Raw genomic sequence first — 13353 nt, 5'->3', positions numbered from 1 at the left:
TGGCTATAACTGAAGCAGTAACCCCCCCCCCCCCCCCCACCTACATGCGCACACACAAACAAACACTCAAAAAAAGCATGTACATTTGGCATAGAATTTTCTCTCAAAATGTCCTCTTTAATCAGAATTGTCTGTGCTCTGACATTATCTAGCAGTAAGACAATAACAAGGGAAATAGTACTGTAAACACATAATAAATCCTATAAAAACATATGATTACTTTTCTACTTTTTTTCCCACAGTAACCCCCTTTGCTACTGTTCTTTTTCACTGTCTTTTTACTGTTTTTATTTCTTTACTTACCTATTGTTCACCTAAGCCTTTTTTTACTTAGAAGTTGCACTGTTGGTTAGAGCCTGTAAGTAAGCATTTCACTGTAAGGTCTACACCTGTTGTATTCGGCACACGTGACAAATACACTTTGATTTGATTCAAGAAGAAAGGCAGCCCATTCCCATTAAGACATGCCTGTGTTTCCGGGAGCTGGAGGAGAGTGGCTGGTAGATCTGTTGAGGAGCAGACGTCAGAGGGGACAGTAAAAGAGACCGAGGGATGAGGATGGGGATCCATATAAAGAGCAGGGTCTCTAGCAGGGTGACAGAACAACAGGACACAGACAGTTAGATCATCACCAGGAGGGACTCACACAGGAAAACTGAGTGGGTAGTTCAACAAGTTGGCGATATGGATCTGTCTGTCTCTGTGTCTGTCTCTGTGTCTGTCTCTGTGTCTGTCTCTGTGTCTGTCTCTGTGTCTGTCTCTGTCTCTCTTTCTCTGTTGGTCTCTCTTTCTCTGTTGGTCTCTCTTTCTCTGTCTGTCTTTATCTGTCTCTGTCTCTATTTGTCAGTCTCATTTTCTGTTTGTCTTTCTGTATTTATTTCTCTCTGTCTCTGTCTCTGTGTCTCTGTATCTGTCTCTCTCTCTGTATATTTGTCAATCTTTGCTTGGTAAGTCTATCTTTCAGTGTGTATTGTCTGTTTTCCACTTCTTATCCTAATCTGCTTGCAGACTTCCCTGCAGCGTCTCTTTTCTTCTCTTAGCCTTTGCTCTTCTATGTAAATAGAACCATGTTCAGTATCCAACTATAGATATGAAGACATAAGTGTAGAAACATGTGTTGAGTGTGGACAGATATGATCTGTTGAGAACTTTTGTTGCGTAACAGAAGTAAAAAATTATAATAATCCCACTTCTGGAAGGAGTTTACTCACCGTGTGTGTGTTTTTTKTGTGTGCCTGTCTGCATATGTACGTGCTTGTGCTTGAGTGTTTGTGTGAACAGCCATCTGTGCAATCAGTTTACTTTCATTACATGATGTTTACATTACACAAGTCAATTGTCTTGGTCAGCATCATTATTCTTTAATGGTCAAACAACATCGTACAAACATGTTTGTGTTGGACAGGACTACGCAGGATGACCATGCGTGGAGCGGTGACGGGCTGTGTGGTGCTGGTGTGTCTGGTGGCCATGCTGGGTGAACGGGCAGAGGGACACTTCTCCTTCTTTAGCCCCAAAGAGATGAGGGAGATGAAGGTGAGAAGTGTGAAGTGAGTCACAGGAAGGGGGGGGGGCAGAGGTAAACAAAACAGCCAACCTACTGGGAAAAAACTGGTTGAATCAACCAAACAATGTGATGACGTTGAATCAACGTGGAAAACGGATTGGATTTGCAAAAAGTCATCAACATCAGGGAATGTAGTCTTTTTTTCTAACCTAAAACCAATGACAGGGTGACATTTTTTGTTGATTTCATGTTAGTTGATAACTCAACCAAATGTAAATCAAAACACAATGTTGAACTGACGTCTGTGCCCAGTGGGAAGATACCAGTGTCACGTTAAGAAGGGTGCACTGTACTGTATTTTGCAGATAAAAATGCCATGACCAGAGCTGATATGATTTCTAAAGCTGAGGCATGTCTGTTCTACACAATATTTTTATATCTGTGTCAGACCTGGGTTCAAATATTATTTGGGGTATTCAAAGACATTTGAAAGTAAGTATTTTGATATTTTTGATTTGAAAACAAGTAGTTGAATATTGGAATATATAAAAAAGACTCAAATACACAATATTAATAAATACTCCCATGAATTTGAACCCATATCTATTTGGTATTTGATATAAGTATTTAAAAATGTTTTCAAACAGTAGGCTTTTTCCAGAAATTATTTGAAAATGCTTTAAAATACTTCCAATAGAAGTAGTTGATTCAGACACATTATTTTAAAATACGTATGTTTGTGTATGTGTTTAGGCCCTACAGGATAAGTTGGAGAGGAAGGACATGGAGCCTCGGTCAGAGGATGGACAGTTTCAGGATGTCACCATCCAACAGCTTCCTGAGGACGATGGTGGAACTCCTGTAAGTATACACACACACACACACACACACACACACACACACACACACACACACACACACACACACACACACACACACACACACACACACACAATGTGTGAATGTTTTTTGTTGTTGACTATTTTGTGTTATAAAAGTCTAATAAATGTGTGTGGACAGGGGAAGACAGTGGAGATAAGTGTTCGACTGACAGCCAAACAGCTGGAGCATGTGGCCCCCGTGCTGGAAGAGATCATCCATGAAATGGTGGATCAGGCAGAGAAGAAAGGTACCCATGACCATAGAGATATAACACATGAAATTAGATGCACATAACAGCCACAACTGTCTGTCATCATGGGTGATTACGGGACATTTACAGCCTGGTTCAAATGCATAAAGTACCAGTCAAAAGTTTAGACACACCTACTCATTCAAGGGTTTTTCTTAATTTTTTATATTTTCTACATTGTAGAATAATAGTGAAGACATCACAATTATTAAATGACACATATGGAATTATGTAGTAACCAAAAAAGTGTTAAACAAATCAAAATATATTTTAGATTATTCAAAGCTGTCAAGGCAAAAGGTGGTTAACCTTTTGCCTTGATGACAGCTTTGCACACACTTGACATTCTTACAACCAGCTTCATGAGGTAGTTACCTGGAATGCTTGAAGGAGTTCCCACGTATGCTGAGTACTTGTTGGCTGCTTTTCCTTCACTCTGCGGTCCAACTCATCCCAAACCATCTCAATTGGGTTGAGGTCGGGTGATTGTGGGGGCCAGGTCATCTGATGCAGCACTCCATCACTCTCCTTGGTCAAATAGCCCTTACATAGCCTGGAGGTTTGTTGAGTCATTGCCCCGTTGAAAAACAAATGATAGTCCCACTAAGCGCAAACCACATGGGATGGCGTATCGTTGCTGTGGTAGCCATGCTGGTTAAGTGTGCCTTGAATTCTAAATATATCACAAACAGTGTCACCAGCAAAGCACCCCCCACCATCACACCTCCATGCTTCACGGTGGGAACCACAAATGCTGAGATTATCCGTTCACCTACTCTTCGTCTCACAAAGACACAGCGGTTGGAACCAAAATTCTCAAATTTGTACTCATCAGACCAAAAGACAGATTTCCACCAGTCTAATGTCCATTACTTGTGTTTCTTGGCCCAAGCAAGTCTCTTCTTCTTATTGGTGTCCTTTGGTAGTAGTTTCTTTGCAGCAATTTGACCATGAAGGCCTGATTCACACAGTCTCCTCTGAACAGTTGATGTTGAGATGTGTCTATTACTTGAACTCTGTGAAGTATTTATTTGGGCTGCAATATGAGGTGCAGTTAATTGCCAATTTCTGAGGCTGGTAACTCTAATTAACTTATCCTCTTCAGCAGAGGTAAGTCTTGGTGTTCCTTTCCTGTRGCTGTCCTTATGAGAGCCAGTTTCATCATAGCGCTTGATGGTTTTTGCGACTGCACTTGAAGAAACTTTCAAAGTTCTTTACATTATCCAGATTAAGACATGAAGGTCAGTCAAAGTAATGATGGACTGTCATTTCTCTTTGCTTATTTGATCTGTTCTTGCCATAATATGTACTTGGTATTTTACCAAATAGGGCTGTCTTCTGTATACCACCCCTACCTTGTCACAACACAACTGATTGGCTCAAACGCATTAACTTTTTTGGGATAGGGGACAGCATTCGGAATTTTGGATGAAAAGCGTGTCCAAAGCAAACTGCCTGCTACTCAGGCACAGAATATAGGATATGCATACAATTGGTAGATTTGGATAGAAAACACTCTAAAGTTTCCAAAACTGTTAKAATAATGTCTGTGGGTATAACAGAACTGATATGGCAGGCAAAAACCTGAGGAAAATCCATCCAGGAAATGTTTTTCCATTGAAAGCCTATCCACCATACAAAGACTTATGACCCAGTTCACAATCCCTATGGCTTCCACTACATGTGGCCAGTCTTTAGGCATTGTTTCAGGCTTTTACTCTGAAAAATGAGGGAGAAACACTACTTTCAATGAGAGGGCAGTGGAAATTTCCAGACATGAGTCCTGCGCATGACCGGGAGCGCGCCTTTCTTGTTTTTCCTTTTCTATTGACGAAGCTATTGTCCGGTTGAAATATGGTAAATTATTTATGACAAAAACAACCTGAGGATTGATTATAAACATTGTTTGACATGTTTCTACGGACCTTTATTGTACTTTTTAGATTTTACATCTGCCTGCTGTGACCGCGCTTTGTTCCAATGGATTACTGAACAAAACRCACCAACAAAATTTTGGTTTTTGGATATAAAGAGGGACTTTATCGAACAAAACAAACATTTATTGGGTAACGGGGAGTCTTGTGAGTGCAACCATATGAAGATCATCAAAGGTAAGTGATTCATTTTATCGCTATTTCTGACTTTTGTTACTCCTCTACTTGGCTGGTTACTGTTTGTAATGTTTTGTGTGCTGAGCGCTTTCCTCAGATAATCGCATGGTATGCTTTCGCCGTAAATTATTTTTGAAATCTGACACGGCGGCTGGATTAACAACAAGTTAAGCTTTATTTTGATGTATTGCACTTGTGATTTTATGAAAGTTAAATATTTATAGTAATTTAATTTGAATTTGGCGCTCTGCAATTTCACCGGATGTTGTCGACGCTAGCGTCCCACTGATCCGAAAGAAGTTAAGGAAAGACATTCCACAAATTAACTTTTAACAAGGCACACCTGTTAATTGAAATGCATTCCAGGTGACTACCTCATGAAGCTGGTTGAGAGAATGCCAAAAGTGTGCAAAGCTCACATCAAGACAAAGGGTGGCTACTTTGAAGAATCTCAAATATAAAATATATTTTGATTTGTTTAACCCTTTTTTGGTTACATGATTCCATGTGTGTTATTTCATAGTTTTGATGTCTTCACTATTTTTCTACAATGTAGAAAATAGTAAAACTAAAGAAAACCCCTTGAATGAGTAGGTGTGTCAAATCTTCTGACTGGTCTGCATTTCAAATACAGACCAGTGAGGTGTGCTTAATTTCCCTGGTGAGACCAACGGAATAGTCCCCAAAAAACTGTACAACAACAAAAAACAAAGCTGAAACGTCACCCTTTCTTTGTTTAGACAAGGTTAAATGTTTTAAATATTACTTTTTGTTTTACCTTTAATATACAGTTGAAGTTGGAAGTTTACATACACCTTAGCCAACTACATTTAAACTCAGTTTTTCACAATTCGTGACATTTAATCCTCGTAAAAATTCTCTGTCTTAGGTCAGTTAGGATCACCACTTATTTTAAGAATGTGAAATGTCAGAATAATAGCAGAGAGAATTTATTTCAGCTTATATTTCTTTCATCACATTCCCAGTGGGTCAGAAGTTTACATACACTCAATTAGTATTTGGCAGCATTGCCTTTAAATTGTTTAACTTGGGTAAAACGTTTCGGGTAGTCTTCCACAAGCTTCCCACAATAAGTTGGGTGAATTTTGGCCCATTCCTTCTGACAGAGCTGGTGTAACTGAGTCAGGTTTGTAGGCCTCCTTGCTTGCACAAGCTTTTTCAGTTCTGCCCACACATTTTCTATAGGATTGAGGTCAGGGCTTTGTGATAACCACTCCAACACCTTGACTTTGTTGTCCTTAAGCCATTTTGCCACAACTTTGGAAGTATGCTTGGGTCATTGTCCATTTGGAAGACCCATTTGCGACCAAGCTTTAACTTCCTGACTGATGTCTTGATGTTGCTTCAATATATCCACATGATTTTCCAACCTCACTATGCCATCTATTTTGTGAAGTGCACCAGTCCCTCCTGCAGCAAAGCACCCCCACAAAATGATGCTGCCACCCCCGTGCTTCACGGTTGGGATGGTCTTCTTTGGCATGCAAGCCTCCCCCTTTTTCCTCTAAACATAACGATGGTCGTTATGGCCAAACAGTTCTATTTTTGTTTCATCAGACTAGAGGACATTTCTCCAAAAAGTACGATCTTTGTCCCCATGTGCAGTTGCAAACTTTAGTCTGGCTTTTTTATGGCGGTTTTGGAGCAGTGGCTTCTTCCTTGCTGAGCGGCCTTTCAGGTTTTACTGTGGATATAGACACTTTTGAACCTGTTTCCTCCAGCATCTTCACAAGGTCCTTTGCTGTTGTTCTGGGATTGGTTTGCACTTTTCGCACCAAAGCACGTTCATCTCTAGGAGACAGAGTGGTATGACGGCTGCGTGGTCCCATGGTGTTTATACTTGCGTACTGTTGTTGGTAATTTCAGGCGTTTGGAAATTGCTCCCAAGGATGAACCAGACTTGTGGAGGTCTACATTTCTTTTCTGAGGTCTTGGCTGGTTTCTTTTGATTTTCAAATGATGTCAAGCAAAGAGGCACTGAGTTTGAAGGTAGGCCTTGAAATACATCCACAGGTACACCTCCAATTGACTCAAATTATGTCAATTAGCCTATCAGCAGCTTCTAAAGCCATGACATCATTTTCTGGAATTTTCTAAGCTGTTTAAAGGCACAGTCAACTTAGTGCATGTAAACTGTGAACTTCTGACCCACTGAAATTGTGATACAGTGAATTAAGTGAAATAATCTGTCTGTAAACAATTGTTGGAAAATTACTTGTGTCATGCACAAAGTAGATGTCCTAACCGACTTGCCAAAACTATAGTTTGTTAACAAGAAATTTGTGGAGTGGTTGAAAAACRAGTTTTAATGTCTCCAACCTAAGTGTATGTAAACTTCCGACTTTAACTGTATATGTATATTGTGCAATGCATGTTCAAACGTTGTACCATATTGGAAAAAACTTCAGGTACAAAATCAGGTAAATACACAAATCAGGTATACAGTGCTTAAAGTTGAGAGGCTCTTACATGTTTGTACTATCTCCCTCTCTCGTTCTCTCTCTCTCTCTTTCCGCTCCTTTTCTCTTTCTCTCTCTCAGCCAAATGAGGATACAGAAGACCACAGGAGACATCAAAGGTGCCAATATACTATAATTGACCAGGAATACATGCACAGATAGTTTGTTAGGTGTCAATGATATGAATAAAGGGAAACAATCATTTCAACATTACTTTGCTTGTCTTTTGAAATTCCTGTATATCCATATATGTCACACTTACATACCCTATATTCTAGATTGCAGTGTCTATGTAATGTAAAGAAACAACCACTCATTGCTGGTAGTGAGTTAATTGACAACATTCCCTCTTCTTTACACATAAGCATGCACAAATGTGCACGCATGAGCACACACACGAGCACATACATTTACGTCATTTAGCAGACACTCTAATCCAGAGCAATTTACAGGAGCAATTAGGGCTGAGTGCCTTGCTCAAGGGCACATCGACAGATTTTTCACCTATTCGGCTCGGGGATTCAGACCAGCAACCTCTCGGTTACTGGCCCAACACTCTTAACCACTAGGCTCCACACACACACACACACACACACACACACACACACACACACACACACACACACACACACACACACACACACACACACACACACACACACACACACACACACACACACACACACACACACACACACACAAAAAATATGTGAGGATGGCCGCTTGGAAGTTGGAGTATTTTGCATTTGAAACAGCTTTTTCCTGCAATCTAGAGCCATTATCATTATGCTTAATTCTATGTAAAAACGGTAAATTTTTCTGCATAGCTAAAATGTAATCATATCAAATTTGATTTGTCACATGCCCCCGAATTCAACAGGTGTAGACCTTACCGTGAAATGCTTACTTACAAGCCCTTACCCAACAATGCAGTTCAAGAATTTGTCACACCCTGATCTGTTTCACCTGTCCTTGTGCTTGTCCCTAGCCCCCCCAGGTGTCGCCCATCTTCCCCATTATCCYCTGTGTTTTCTGTCTGTGCCAGTTTGTCTTGCTTGCCAAGTCAACCAGCGGTTTTCTCTTAGCTCCTGGTTTTCCCCCAGTCTCTCGTTTTCTCGTCCTCCTGGTTCTGACCCTTGCCTGTCCTGACTCTGAGCCTGCCTGCCTGACCACTCTGCCTGCCCCTGACCTCGAGCCTGCCTGCTGCCCTGTACCGTTTTGGACTGTGCCCTGGCTATGAACTCTTGCCTGTCACCGACCTGCCTTTTGTCTATCCCTTGGACTATAATAAATATCAGAGCTCAAACCATCTGCCTCCTGTGTCTGCATCTGGGTCTCACATTGTGTCGTTATAGAAATAGTTAAGAAAATCTTTACTAAATTAACCAAAGTAAAAAATATGTTACAATAATGAGGCTGAGTCAATGTGCGAGGGTTCAGGTTAGTCAAGGTAATTTGTAAAGTGACTATGGTTAGATMATAAACAGCRAGTAGCAGCAGTGTAAAAACAAAAAGGGGGGGTGTCAATGTAAATAGTCCAGGTGGCCATTTGATTAATTGTTCAGCAKTCTTATGGCTTGGGGGTAGAAGCTGTTAAGGAGCTTTTTGGTCCTAGATTTGGCCCTCCGGTACCGCTTGCCATGCGGTGGAAGAGAGAACAATCTATGACTTGGGTGACTGGAGTCTTTGACAATTTTTTGGGCCTTCCTCTGACACCGCCTAGTATATACAGTGGGGAGAACAAGTATTTGATACACTGCCGATTTTGCAGGTTTTCCTACTTACAAAGCATGTAGAGGTCTGTAATTTTATCATAGGTACACTTCAACTGTGAGAGACGGAATCTAAAACAAAAATCCAGAAAATCACATTGTATGATTTTTAAGTAATTAATTTGCAAGACATAAGTATTTGATCACTCCAACCAGTAAGAATTCCGGCTCTCACAGACCTGTTAGTTTTTCTTTAAGAAGCCCTCCTGTTCTCCACTCATTACCTGTATTAACTGCACCTGTTTGAACTCGTTACCTGTATAAAAGACACCTGTCCACACACTCAATCAAACAGACTCCAACCTCTCCACAATGGCCAAGACCAGAGAGCTGTGTAAGGACATCAGGGATAAAATTGTAGACCTGCACAAGGCTGGGATGGGCTACAGGACAATAGGCAAGCAGCTTGGTGAGAAGCAACAACTGTTGGCACAATTATTAGAAAATGGAAGAAGTTCAAGATGACTGTCAATCATCCTCGGTCTGGGCTCCATGCAAGATCTCACCTCGTGGGGCATCAATGATCATGAGGAAGGTGAGGGATCAGCCCAGAACTACACGGCAGGACCTGGTCAATGACCTGAAGAGAGCTAGGACCACAGTCTCAAAGAAAACCATTAGTAACACACTATGCCGTCATGGATTAAAATACTGCAGCGCACGCAAGGTCCCCCTGCTCAAGCCAGGCATGTCCAGGCCCGTCTGAAGTTTGCCAATGACCATCTGGATGATCCAGAGGAAGAATGGGAGAAGGTCATGTGGTCTGATGAGACAAAAATTGAGCTTTTTGGTCTAAACTCCACTCGACGTGTTTGGAGGAAGAAGAAGGATGAGTACAACCCAAGAACACCATCCCAACCGTGAAGCATGGAGGTGGAAACATCATTCTTTGGGGATGCTTTTCTGCAAAGGGGACAGGACGACTGCACCGTATTGAGGGAGAGATGGATGGGGCCATGTATCGCGAGATCTTGGCCAACAACCTCCTCCCTCAGTAAGAGCATTGAAGATGGTCGTGGCTGGGTCTCCAGCATGACAACGACCCGAAACACACAGCCAGGGAAACTAAGTAGTGGCTCCGTAGAAGCATCTCAAGGTCCTGGAGTGGCCTAGCCAGTCTCCAGACCTGAACCAATAAAAAATCTTTGGAGGGCGCTGAAAATCCGTATTGCCCAGCACACAGCCCCGAAACCTGAAGGATCTGGAGAAGGTCTGTATGGAGGAGTGGGCCAAAACCCTGCTGCAGTGTGTGCAAACCTGGTCAAGAACTACAGGAAACGTATGATCTCTGTAATTGCAAACTAAGGTTTCTGTACAAATATTCAGTTCTGCTTTTCTGATGTATCAAATACTTATGTCATGCAATAAAATGCAAATGAATTACTTAAAAATCATACAATGTGATTTTCTGGATTTTTGTTTTAGATTCCTTCTCTCACAGTTGAAGTGTACCTATGATAAATATTACAGACCTCTACATGCTTTGTAAGTAGGAAAACCTGCAAAATCGGCAGTGTATCAAATACTTGTTCTCCCCACTGTAGGTCCTGGATGGCAGGAAGTTTGACCCCAGTGATGTMCTGGGCCATACGGACCACCCTCTGTAGCTCCTTATGGTCAGATGCCGAGCAGTTGCCATACCAGGCGGTGATGCAACTGGTCAGGATGCTCTCGATGGTGCAGCTGTAGAGCTTTTTGAGGATCTGGGGACCCATGGAAAATCTTTTCAGTCTCCCTCTTCACAACTGTCTTGGTGTGTTTGGACCATGATAGTTCGTTGGTGATGTGGACACCGAGGAACTTAACTCTCGACCCGCTCCACTTCAGCTCCATCTATGTTAATGGGGGCCTATTCGGCTCTCCTTTTCCTATAGTCCACGGTCAGCTCCTTTGTCTTGCTCACATTGAGGGAGAGGTTGTTGTCCTGGCATCACACTGCCAGGTCTCTGACCTSCTCCCTATAGGCTGTCTCATCTGTCGGTGATCAGGCTGTTGTGTCGTCAGCAAACCTAATGTGTTGGAGTCGTGCTTGGCCACAGAGTCGTGGGTGAACAGGGAGTACAGGGGGGGACTGAGCACGCACCCGATGATCCCCGTGTTGAGGATCAGCGTTGCAGATGTGTTGTTGCCTACCCTTACCACCTGGAAGCGGCCCATCAGGAAGTCCAGGATCCAGTTGCAGAGGGAGGTGTTTAGTCCCAGGGTCTTAGCTTAATGATGAGCTTTGTGGGCACTATGGTGTTGAACGCTGAGCTGTAGTCAATTAACAGCATTCTCACATAGGTGTTCCTTTTGTCCAGGAGGGAAAGGGCAGTGTGGAGTGCGATTTGAGATTGTGTCATCTGTGGATCTGTTGAGACGGTATGCGAATTGGAGTGGGTCTAGGGTTTCCGGCATRGTGTTGATGTGAGCTATGACCAGCCTTTCAAAGCACTTCATGGCTACTGATGTTAGTSCTACGGGTCAGAGGTCATTTAGGCAGGTTACCTTTGCTTTCTTGGGCACAGGGACTATGGTGGTCTGTTTGAAACATATAGGTATTACAGACTCGGTCAGGGAGAGGTTGAAAATATTAGTGAAGACACTTGCCTTTGTAGTCCTTAATATTTTTCAAGCCCTGCCACATCTGACGAGCATCAGAGCCATTGCAGTAGGATTTAATGTTAATCCTGTATTGACGCTTTGCCTGTTTGATGGTTCGTCTGAGGGCATAGTGGGATTTCCTATAAGCATCCGGATTAGTGTCCCGCTGTTTGAAAGCGGCAGCTCTAGCCTTTAGCTCGGTGCGGATGTTGCCTGTAAGCCATGGCTTCTGGTTAGGAAATGTACGTACAGTCTCTGTGGGGACAACGTTGTCGATGTACTTATTGATGAAGCCGGTGACTGAGGTGGTATACTCCTCAATGCCAGTGGATGAATCCCGGAACATATTCCAGTCTCTGCTAGCTAAACAGTCCTGTAGCATACACTACATGACCAAAAGTATGTGGACACCTGCTCGTCGATCACCTAACACCTTTTGTGCACTATTGGTAAGTAATATTTCACTGTAAGGTCTACACCTGTTGTATTCGGCGCATGTGACAAATAAACTTTGATTTGATCTCATTCCAAAATCATGGGCATGAATACGGAGTTGGTCCCTTCCTTTGCTGCTATAACAGCCTCCACTCTTTGAGGAAAACTTTCCACTAGATATTGTAACATTGCTGCGGGGACTTGCTTCCATTCAGCCACAAGAGCATTGGTAAGATCGGGAATTGATGTTGGCCTGGCTCGCAGTCGACGTTCCAATTCATCCCAAAAGTGTTCGATGGGGTTGAGTTCAGGGCTCTGTGCAGGCCAGTCAAGTTCTTTCAAACAGATCTCAACAAACCAWTTCTGTATGGACCTCGCTTTGTGCACGGGGCACTGTCATGCTGAAACAGGAAATGGCCTTCCCCAAACTGTAGCCACAAAGTTGGAAGCACAGAATCGTCTACAATGTCATTGTATGCTATAGCGTAAAGATTTCCCTTCACTGGAACTAAGGGGCCTAGCCTGAACCATGAAAAATACCCCCAGACCATTTTTCCTCCTCCACCAAACTTCAGAGTTGGCACTATGCTTTGGGGCAGGTAGCGTTCTTGTCGTGGAAATATTCAGTCAATCATATTTCTCAAATACCGGAGCCTGTGAGTTCAAATAGACTTTTATTACAACATAGTAAAAGCAGAGCTGGTTCATGAAAAACAACTACTTCCAGTCTTGGCACATACTACTTATACATTTTTCCTTCTTACGTCACTTCCATAGTAACTCCTCTTAATGACTCATCCCCTCTGGCATTTAGCCACCGTTATCTTATTGCCTTGCACTAATTTTTGTTTGGTTTCATATTAGGGCATGGAAACTGTAGAGACACACCAATAGTTAAAAAATACAGACATGTACTCGCCTTAAGACAGGTGCATGCATGTAGGACCATAGCAACAGTCCTTGGCAATTTACAGAAATAACCAGACATGTCATCCTGCTAACTCCTCTGAAAGGGACACCCATGTTCTGGAAAAGTCCCAAGAGGTGTAACCATAGCAACAGTACATATTAGGCCATAACACAGTTCCTGGACTAACCTTTCGTGTCCACTCCCCAGACAAGTGCATGTCTAATGCTGTCTAATGACCCAGAGCACATGTAGAGAGCACTCATCTTACTAGCTCTTCTGCAATTAATAATTAACACACATGGTCTGGAAAATTCTCAATATTCTCCTGGCATCCACCAAAACCAGATTTGTTCGTCGGACTGCCAGATGGTGAAGCGTGATTCATCACTCCAGAGAACGCGTTTCCACTGTCAAGAGTCCAAT

General features: G+C 42.4%; 1 protein-coding gene across 1 annotated transcript; it reads left to right on the top strand.

Moving 5' to 3' along the window:
* The first annotated feature begins 571 nt into the window (after positions 1–571).
* Positions 572–7443, top strand: mlnl (motilin-like). Its single transcript, XM_070445489.1, has 5 exons — positions 572–659; positions 1406–1536; positions 2261–2368; positions 2528–2636; positions 7312–7443. The coding sequence occupies exons 2-5, from the start codon at positions 1417–1419 to the stop codon at positions 7317–7319; spliced, it is 345 nt and encodes a 114-aa protein (XP_070301590.1). The 5' UTR covers positions 572–659; positions 1406–1416; the 3' UTR covers positions 7320–7443.
* Positions 7444–13353: the final 5910 nt, after the last annotated feature.

The sequence above is a fragment of the Salvelinus sp. IW2-2015 genome, linkage group LG11, assembly GCF_002910315.2.
Source record: "Salvelinus sp. IW2-2015 linkage group LG11, ASM291031v2, whole genome shotgun sequence".
Lineage (NCBI taxonomy): Eukaryota > Metazoa > Chordata > Actinopteri > Salmoniformes > Salmonidae > Salvelinus > Salvelinus sp. IW2-2015.
Note: the sequence above shows the minus strand (reverse complement) of the source record. Positions and strands in the feature narration are given on the sequence as shown.